The following is a 10,219-nucleotide window of genomic DNA, read 5'->3' on the forward strand; positions in this document are numbered from 1 at the left end:
TGTGTGTGTGTGTGTGTGTGTGTGTGTGTGTGTGTGGAGGGGGTGGGGGGGGGGCTGCTGAGTTTTGGAGTTTGATCTCCAGTTCATCTGGCAGCCATTGTATTTTGCTCAGCAAATAATTGTCCACAATTTCACTTTCTCAGCTTGTGGTCTGCATGTGGACCTCTTTTTGTCCTACCCCCCACCCCTCTCTTTCTCGCTCCTCTTTTTTTTTTCTTTCCTTTTCTTTTTTCCTCCTTTCTTTTCTTTCTCTGAAGTCCTCGTCTCAAAGGAAGATTACATGGTCCGCGGTGGTACATTCATGCAGCCACCATTTTAAATCAATACCCAGGAGAGGGTGGAAATGTGAGTGCATGCACAGCTTCAGATTGTCACCTTCTGTTTCCAGACCTGCGCCTCTCTATTCACAACAAACAGCTCTATGCAAAGATYTCCTATTTCATCACACCAGACTGGCATTGACTGCTTCTTTTTTTTTATTTTTATTATTATTATTATTATTTTTGGAAGGGGGTGTGACGTTTTGTTATTTTCAAAAAGACATATCACTTAAATATAATCRTCTCCTGTCAGCATGCTACAAGTGTGTGAGTGTGTGCGAGTGCTCGGGAGGAACATCTGTTAAGATTTGTGTACATCTATGTGTGCGACAGACACTGCGGAGTGAGCAAATCAGTATGCAAATGAAGTCAGAGTGATGACATTGTTTGTTTTGTTACTGTCACCCAAAACCTAAATTGGAGAAGAAGAAGAAGAAGAAGAAGAAGAGAGGAGGGGAAAAAAGCATCACGCAAGACACCCTTGTTTTTATGGCTTCATTTAGCCTGCTTCGGCAGAGCAGAAATGCAGATACGTCAGAGATATCCCCCCCCCCCCCCATTCTGGATCAGACCCAAGCAAGGCCAGGCAGATGTTATTTATTGTTCTTTGTCTGTCTCTTTCCTTAGGGACTGAGATGCACTCACACAGATGTACATAATAACTTTACTTGTCTTTTTTTTTATTTTTAAATAGTTGCTTGACACTGCATTCTTTTTCACTTTTAGCAGCAGTGTGGAATATTTTATTTCATTTGTAGAGCTCCTTTTTTTTAAACGTGTTGAAAAAGTGTCATCTCTAATTTTTCAGTGTATTTAAATACACGTTTTTGTGTGTTTGGTTGTCACGCGCAGACGTGTGCGAGTCCGCGTGGCTTTTCCAGTTCAGGTCGAGAGACAGTGGTCAGCGCTCTTCTTGACCAGAAAGAACACTTTGTTCTGCAGAGGGGAGAATAAACAGAGGTGCTMATGAAAGATGCGGAGAAAACGGGCATCATGTGCCGTGTTTGAGGAACTTGTATGGATAGTAAGGACGTGGCATGCATGTAGAAGAGATGAGGAAATAACGCTGTGACAGTTGGCACTCRTTTTTTTTTTTAAGTCCCCTGTGTGCTCCCCTCCAACACACACCTACTTTTCTCAGTATTGGCTGCTAGTGGGAGTCAGAGGTTATGTTTTTGGTCCCATCGAGGAAAAGGGCAACATTACAAGTCCCGTTTCAATTAAGTCTGAGAGACAGATCCGGCTACGTTATTGCTTGAGGGAATAAATGGCACAGGACGAGACCATACATCATTCGCTTATATGCAAACACTTCACCCCAGCCACTGACATTTACTCAATCCCGAGCCTTCTACATTTCTCAACTGTAGGCACATTGTAATTTTGTTTTGATGCGCCGTGGCTTTGGGTCAGCACATTGCCTCCGTCAGTGGTGAGCAGCGAGCATGGAGGATCTCGCTCCAAATCCTGCGTGACGACAGCCATACTTGCCTTGTCCTCCACAGTGTGCTTCCTGAATAATGTGAGGCTAGAAGCCCCCCCTACAAGCTGATGTGTTTTTTTTTWAAATCCAGAGCACAAACGACACTTACAGCACTGATGTGTTCATTGGCTGAGGCAGAAGTTTTTCAGGTCCGTCATTTACATATATAATTCCATTTTTCTGCACCATTTCCTATAAGTGCAGCGATTGTCCTAAAACGAACACCTTAAATATTTCATGCTCTCGAGAAAGCAGGAATTTGCCGCCTCACGAAGTGAACGCTGTGCTGCTGCTCGGCGTATACTGCGCAGGAATCCTTTAAAACTTTCAATATACGCTGTTTTATTTAGAAAAAATGTGACGAATGACGTAAAATAGTCCGTTAAACTCTCTGCTTGGACATAAACAATATTGTTTTTATAATGTTAGTAAACTTTGAGCGAAACTATCTTTTAAATTAAGGCTTTCGCAAAAAAGTCCAACAAAAAATGTATTTTTATCATAGTTTGAAGACTTTTGTTTGAGGTAAGAGAAGCTCAAACTTTTCTTAAAGAGCATGACTACTCCCCGTCATAGCTCACATAAACACACACCTTTGTATTAAAATGTAAAAGCTGCTAATAGATGAATTATTCCAGTTTGAAACAAATCACTTTTGCTCCAACTGCAGCTTGGATGTAGCTGTGAAAGTCTCTCAGTAATTAAGATGCAGAATCAGACAGTGTTTTTCTTTAGCCCTCCTCGTCTGCTACAGTTCTTATTAGCAGTTGTGTCATCTTCAGCTTATAGGGATCTGCATTAAATTCCATTCTGCTCGCAATTAATGATCTGTGGCATAACACCCATTAACGCTTTTCTAATGTGACACAAAAATATGGTTAAGAATTATCATTAAGGAAATTATGACGGAGCCATGGAAGAATCCCATTAGCACGGCTGTCAGTGCTCTTGACGTGCGGCTGAGCGTGTTGGACTGGGTGTCGCGGGAGCTGGCCGATATCTGTCCTTATTCCGTGGCATGTGTCGCTCTTGTTGTCATGGATTGTCTGCCACATGGAGACAGGCTCCGGATTCGTAGGCACTGACKGATTTCCACCACTGCTGCAAAGGAAATGATATCTGTAGGAGCGTTACCTGAAAGCTGAATGAGCATGAAAAGGAAATAAAATGCACAATAAGATTATCGATTGATATTTCAACACAGGCATAGTCTTTTAGCTTTTTATATTGTGTGTGGGAGATTACAAACATTACGCAACACGATCAACACGCTCCTCGATTGCAAATTATTTATGACACTAATCACCAGTTCAAATAATGCTCATTAAGAAAGTTATTCATGTGCAGTGTGCGTCCCCCCGCCTCCCCCCCACCTTTCCTAATTGAGGAGGGTTGACCTCTTGACCCGAGCTAAATTGAGTTGTACTCCCCGTGGCGAGCGTCTCCTTCTCCGGTCAGTCAGGGCGGATTACACAGCCATTGTGTTCGGCACTGTATCGTCCACGCTGGCTGTAACCAAGCAGATGAGTCACGCATATTCAGGAACACACTCAAGGCTTTTTTTCCCCCCCCTCTCAGTGGCTGCGAAACCTTCCTCACACACAGACACACACACACGAGCGGGACACACATGGAAAATGTGACTATTCCTTGTGTAAAAGCATAGAAAAACATGTAGAGTCTTCACACGAATTAGCGTTTACATACTCACTTTTTATCTCTTTTTTTTACACAACAAATGTGTTTGTTAAAAAATAGTTTGATGTTTATATATATATATATATATATATATACTGTATATATATAATYCAACCTTTGTTTTCCTAACCTTGTACCAAAATACAATTTACCTTTGACAAAATAAATGTCGCGTCTTGGGAGTTGATACTTTCAACACGTTGACAGTCACTCTCCGTTTGTTTTTGTGTGTGGTCAGTGTGTTAATTAGTGGCCTTTAATGCTGCGCCACTGGTTGTGGGATTATGTTTGCCTTTTTTTTTCTTTTTTTTTAAATTCTGCTTCACATTTTACAAATCAAGGGTGCTGCACTGAAACGGTCCCATGTGCGTTCAGTAACGTATCAACAAAACGTAGCAGCATGATTACAGTTTGTCGTCGCCTGAATGATACACTGTACCTTGTCAAACATTAATTAACTGATAGCGGCGACGTGTTTACAGCTGTGCGAGCTAAGTTTTTATTCAGCTGAAGTCATTACAAGGTAATCACAGGCTTAAGAACACATTAATTAAAACTCCTCAGCTAGTTATATTTGCCTAGTTCTTACTGTTAATCAAATGTCCAGCTAGTAAAAACACCGTCGTAGGAGTTTGCCCTGACTTGGCAGCTTATCCTCTGTGATTGCTCATAGCTGGCTATTAATTATCAAGCAGACAGGTACAAATGAGAAGAGCATTTGTGCTGTGATGGAAGTTGTTTACTTTAAATGGCAAAACTTTTAATAAGTTCACAGTGGTGACAAATTATTACAAACTGCCGCAATGTTTAAGTTCTTATGGCATTGTAAAACAGAATTTTCTGCCTGAACTCCCTCATCACACCAACAGTGACGGTAATCAAAACAAAAACTCCAGCTCGCACCACCAATCTCTGATAGAACCATGGGGGATTTATTAGGACCCCCTATCTGTAGCCCATTTAAATGATCCTAGATGCAAGGCGCTCAACGGTGCTGCAGAAACTCATTAAACTCTCAGGGCGTCAGTCACCGAGGCCTCCTTTAACAGGACAAGTTTTCTCTGTTGGCTGAGAGGATGCACTACCTCCAAGTCGTCCAACTATATCTGTTTCATCGCTTTTAATTGATTACGATAATTAATTTTTTTTTACCTATGGCCACTTGTTTAGCATATTTTTCCATCCAGAATTGGCGTTGTTTCTCAGGGCGATATTTTCAATCAGCCAGTATTACATGAGCTTTTTTTTTTCAAAGTCATTTTTACTGGAAAAAAGTCTCTCAGATGGGGTCCTCTAAAAGTCCATTTAGGTTGACAGCAAACCGTTCTGTGGGTTTTCCGCCTTCAGACGAAAGCGCTCGAAACGTTCCTCTTCATTTTTCACTGAGGTTTGTCACCCCCGCTTGACACCGACTTACGCTCCCCTGAGGAAAAAGGCTTCTGCCACCATAGGATCCCATCTTAATTATGCAAAGTACGGGGATATTTTGTGCGATTTTAAAAGTGCGCCAATTTCTGCTTTGGCAGTCACTGCCACACTCCCCTACTGGGAGGTCCTGTCAGACACCCCCCTCACCCCCCACCCCTACCCCGCCTCACTCTATGCCCAGGAAAATGAAAGGCTAGAAAGAAAAGACATAATGGAGAATGCATTTCAACGGCAGGGGTGGAACGCAGAGGCGTATGAAGTCCTCAGTGAGACCCTCATTTTACATGGAACAGGTGGGAGACGCTTTTGTTCTCTTCCCGCTGTTAAAATCCATTTCATTTCTTGTACTTGACATGCCGCAAGGAAGTCTCACCAGTTCCCCTCCAAAAAAAAAAAGACTCCAATGTAAAAGCTTCTACCTTTTACTAAACACAAGTCATGTTTTTCAAGACTAGTTCTGTTGTCAAAAAGTCAAAAGTGGTTTAGTTGCCACGCACCTAATGAGCAGATCTGAGTGCCGATCAAGACGTCACCGTGTTGTCACCAAGAAAACAGAAAAAATGCTGTGCTGCTGTGACACATAGAATGAAGATAGATCATAAATTTTAGTTGTTCAGAAAGGAAACTGAGCTTTAGTTGTGCTGGATGGTACGCATTTTCTTTTTCATCTTATTTATCAAACTGAAACGTGTCCTACTAATGCAGTTATCAAGGTGGTTTTTTTTTTTGTTTTTTTTACTTGGTCACTGTTGATGTTGGGAGGATGTTCCAGGGGAGACGTTCATAATTCATCACGTCATTACCCAGTCCAATATGTTATTTACGTGGGTGGCTGTTTGCCTTATTGCCAAACCTCATACATATGAAAGGCTTGTGCGGATTCCCAAACCACAGGTTGAGCTGTTGACAGCATCTGAAATCTCGTCGAGTTTCCATATAGAAAATCTCAAAAGTAAATAAGAAAAAAAAAATGCGAGAAATCTCAACTTGTTTTTTTTTTTTCCACTGTTAACTGTTTCTGTCTTTTTTCTCCCCTCCTTTCTTTTTTTCTCTCTTTTTTTTCTGGCAGTGGAAGACAATGTGACAGAGGACCAGCATAGTCCTGGGCAGACTGCCATTCCAAGCGGTAATGCTCCATTTCATATTTCATCATTTTCGGCTGGAAAGTGGATCATGTGTCTCTCTGTGTGTGTGTGTATGTCTGTAAAATCTTTGGTGGGACAAAAAAATGATGAAAAATGATGTGTTTCCTGTGTTTGAGGTTTTCATACTGTAAACTCCGTGCCTGTGTGTGTTTCCATAACAGACGGGGCGAATCAAATCAGTGCAGCTTCTTCTTTGTATGTGTGTTGGGTCTGCATGCGTGCAGGTGTGCCCATAGCCGCCCTGTGTTTCTGTGTGTTCTCCCTGTTTTTTTTTCTCTCTCTCTTCCCCCAACTCTTTGTTTCCCCAACTCTCTGTATGATGTAAAATAGAGCTACGCAGATGAATGTGTCCTGTCTCCACGCGTGCCATTCACAGTGGCCCTCCAGGAACAGAGCGGTAATTCAGGTCAGGCTAGCAGAAAGCCCCCTATGAATGAAGCCTGCTCCTGATGCACCGCACTGTATATTTTCATTTCATTTGTCTCTGGTAAAGGTTAAGTCTCAGGCGTGGTTATTTTAAACCCGATATGGATGGTTTTGCCCAGCAGGCTGGGGACCATGAGCACACCTAGGCTGCCACATTAGTCCGGCATTTACCCATAGCTTTCAGAGCGCTCCCGTGCAAAACACTGAAGCTGCGTGCACCGCTGCAACAGACCAGCAATGTCCATAATCTCTGTAAACACATGGTTTCATGTAGGAAGTGTTTAAATTTGATCAGATTTGRTCTATTTGAAGGTTGAAGTCCTTAACGTGTGTTTTTAGCCGAGCGGCACTTATTTGAAGCTACGTCGACGTGCATTGATAGGTATCAGTTGGTGCTTCCGATGCAAAATAAACTGTCGTTTTTGCCCCTCTAATCCACAAGGACTGGACGCAAGAGACTAACTTACCTCAGAGACCTCCTGTCATCCAAAGCCAAAGCAGAGCTAATGAATGTGCCTGATTACAACGACCCCCTCAGACACACAAATATCCCCCCTCCATTCATCCCTCCACCACCTCCAGCCTCCGGAGCGAGGGGGAGACAGCCGCCACATGATCGATGTCTGCCTGTGGAGAAATCAGGAGGGCGCACAAATTAATTTCTCACTTTCCTCATTTGACTTCATCTGACTGATTTATTTTTTAACCTCCTCGCAGGATGCGGCTCGACGAATGGTCAATGAGGAAAGAGAGCCGTTTGGAGTGGCAAACCGTTAAGTCGCCGTCCAAAACATTTTGCTCCTGCCAGTTTGTCGGCTGAAACTTTTACGATGCTGCCACACAGCTAACCGTACAGCTAAGCCGCTGCCCAAACATCGTCAAATTGAAACGCGCCAGAAAGGTTTACCTGACTTTCCCTCCGACACATTGACGGACAGGTGCACAATAGCTTTCAGACTTCTGACAAGTCGGGGGCTTAATCAGAAAGCGTATCAAGATCTGCCTCATAAGTGGACCCCCAGTCGTGGTCTTCTGTGGCTCTGCGAGTGTGCTGCGAGTCCTGCGTCCTGTTTCTCATTCATGTTTGATATGTAGCAGAAGCAAAGGAGAAATGCTAACAAAAGAGGCTGAACAGCAGATAGACAGTATTTTGTATAGTATAGAGGTGAAAACAGCTTGATATCAGAGTTTTAATGAGGCCATATGCTTTTTTTTTTTTTTTTACCCAGAGAGTCTAGAGCGGCTTAAGATGTGCAGCTTGGCTTTGTATTGCCTGTATGTAATTATAACCACATGCCCAGTGCTTGTTTTTCTTCTTCTTCTGTTCCATATAGATAAAATTCACTTTTCCTTGCTTTTAGCGTTGTCAGATTGTGAATGTTTTTATTTATTTATTTATTTATTTGTAATTTTGTAAGAGTGTGTCAGCTCTGCCAAAGTGGAGTGGACTGAGGCAAACCGAAGAGTTATAGAGATGTGAAGTGTTGGCTCGGTGCTGTAGTGAAGAGCAGAGTAGTGCAGCGCTGTGGTGCGGCGTCTGAAACTCTGGCTCTGGTTAGGTTGAGGCTGCCCACAGATCAATGTACTGCAGGGCTCACTACAACAGGAAGAGGAAGGGACTGTTTCACTCAACCACTTCAGAAAATCATACTCTCTATTATTCATTTCCTTTGATGTCTCCCTGCACTAATGGCATGGCAAGGCACTCTGTTCAATATTATCACTCCCAGTGAGGGGAGCTGGTAAGACAGACAGAAAGAGCATTTGCTATGTTCAAATGTTGTTTCTTATTCAGCTGCTTTGATTTCCACTCTTCTTTGTGTGCTCGTGCCTTTCTTCCACGTTCAGATTTTAATGGTGGATGATGCTGTCTGTATACCTGTGATTATATGCGCTGCTGCCATCACGCAGCGCTCTCTGGGTTGTCTCCGTTGTTTGTTCTTACTCCTCCTGTAATTGTTTGGCACCTGTACTGCCTTTTTTTTTTCTTAACTCAGCATGCATCATAAATTTTTCATAAATATACAGCATTCCTCTTTTATTATTTGTAATAAATAACAAGACACTTGAAACCTGAGCTTTCGTAAAGKGCTGAGAGCTTTTAGAGGAATGGCTTTTGACAAACACCTCTGCTTGTCTGCTTTCGCWTTTCAGATGCATCAAATTATTCAACCATAATTAGTACTTAATAGGAATCTAGAGGACTGGAGGCGGATAAACTGCACACGCCGACCTTAAGAAGCCACGCAAAAAWAMCAAAAAACAAATACACACACACACACTTCTACTTCCACTCCTCCTAACAAGTAAATTCTTGATGATCGTTAACAATCCAGCGAGTGTCAAGCTTACAGCCTCGACGTCGGATCATGATGTTCTTTAATGATCAGTGGGTGTGACAATTCAAGCGAGGAGCCCCCTAAATCCCACATCTACACAGGGGAGGATACACTCAGAGGCACGTGTGGCATTAGGATGTAGTGTGACCTATATATGTTGGGTGCTCAGCAAAAAGTTTTAGATTTTTAAATAATGAGGYGCCGGCAAGCCTGTGAAGGTTATTCAATCTTAATGTCCTCCTATTTCTGACAGCCTCCSTCACTCTGATAAAGACGTGCGCTCACCTTTGATCAGGCCCGCCGACACGTGTCGACAGAAGCTGCTCACTGGTTAAAATAAATTCTTAATTCGAACTTGGGGGTGGGTGGTTGCAGGGTGGGTTGCCAGAGAGGAGGAGGAGGGAGGGGGGGGGGCACCGTAAGATCAGGATCTCTTGAAAATGACGGAGGGAAGCGGGGAAAAAGATCGGCGCGCTGGTAATGATATTTTTGACACCAAGCGCCTTCATTGCACAAAGAAAAAAAAGCTCCATCAGGGTTTAGCCTGATTGAGCCCGACACAATGTTGTCTACAGGCAAGTAAGGACATAACCCCCAGTAATTTCAATTTTGTGCTCTGTATGTTGAGGTGGAATTAAATCAAAAATGCTCTCAATGCACACAAGAATTTTCTGAACCTCTTTTTTTTGGTGTTATGAGGTTTCTTTTTGAGTAAAGAGGTAATCTGGTCATTAAGGAGGTGATGTACTGTCAAATAGTCATCAGTAATTATTAGGGCTGTGTATCAGCAAGTATTAGGTGAAATGAGACATATCACGACAGGGATAACGGTATGATATATTGTGATATGTTGCAATACTGTAAGCAAGGTGATGTATTGCTATTTTTTCTCCAAAAAATTAAAATTTAAAAAAATATAAAGAGCACATACATTACATGTTTACWATCAGAACAACACTGAACAACAGTGAGAAAGTTTGCATTTCACCTTTCTTCTTACAACATACATCCACAAGCCCTAATTAAAAATCAATACAGTGCTTTTGAGAATCGATACATCATAAAATTAAATTTTGCAATATTTTTAGTGTGTCGATATTTTCTCACAGCTCTAGTTTATACCTTATTAGTTGTGACATCAGTCATAAAACAGAGTTAAAGGGCCAATGTTATGTGTTTCTCAGGCATACATTTAAATACTATACCATAATAAACTACCTATGTCACCTTTAGTTGTTATTAAAATGCTGTTTTTATGTTTCAATAGAAAATAAACTTATCTTCTCATCACTTCCTCTTCTAAGCGCATTGAAATTGACCTCTGTCTCTTTAAGAACCATCTTCCACTTCTGTCCCACCCATTTCGGTGCGGGGCGGGGG

The 10,219-nt window shown here is 42.2% G+C and overlaps 1 protein-coding gene across 2 annotated transcripts in view; it reads left to right on the forward strand.

Annotated features, from left to right (window-relative positions):
• Positions 1-30: 30 nt before the first annotated feature.
• Positions 31-10,219, forward strand: part of znf521 (zinc finger protein 521) — a 99,333-nt gene continuing 89,144 nt past the window's right edge. For both annotated transcript variants that reach the window (XM_014030721.1, XM_014030729.1), the window contains exons 1-2: positions 31-345; positions 5,999-6,055. In XM_014030721.1, coding sequence (XP_013886175.1) covers positions 156-345; positions 5,999-6,055 — 247 coding nt within the window. In that variant the 5' untranslated portion in view covers positions 31-155. The remainder of the gene's footprint in view (positions 346-5,998; positions 6,056-10,219) is intronic.

Source organism: Austrofundulus limnaeus, unplaced genomic scaffold, assembly GCF_001266775.1.
Source record: "Austrofundulus limnaeus strain Quisiro unplaced genomic scaffold, Austrofundulus_limnaeus-1.0 Scaffold6, whole genome shotgun sequence".
NCBI classification, from domain to species: Eukaryota; Metazoa; Chordata; class Actinopteri; order Cyprinodontiformes; family Rivulidae; genus Austrofundulus; species Austrofundulus limnaeus.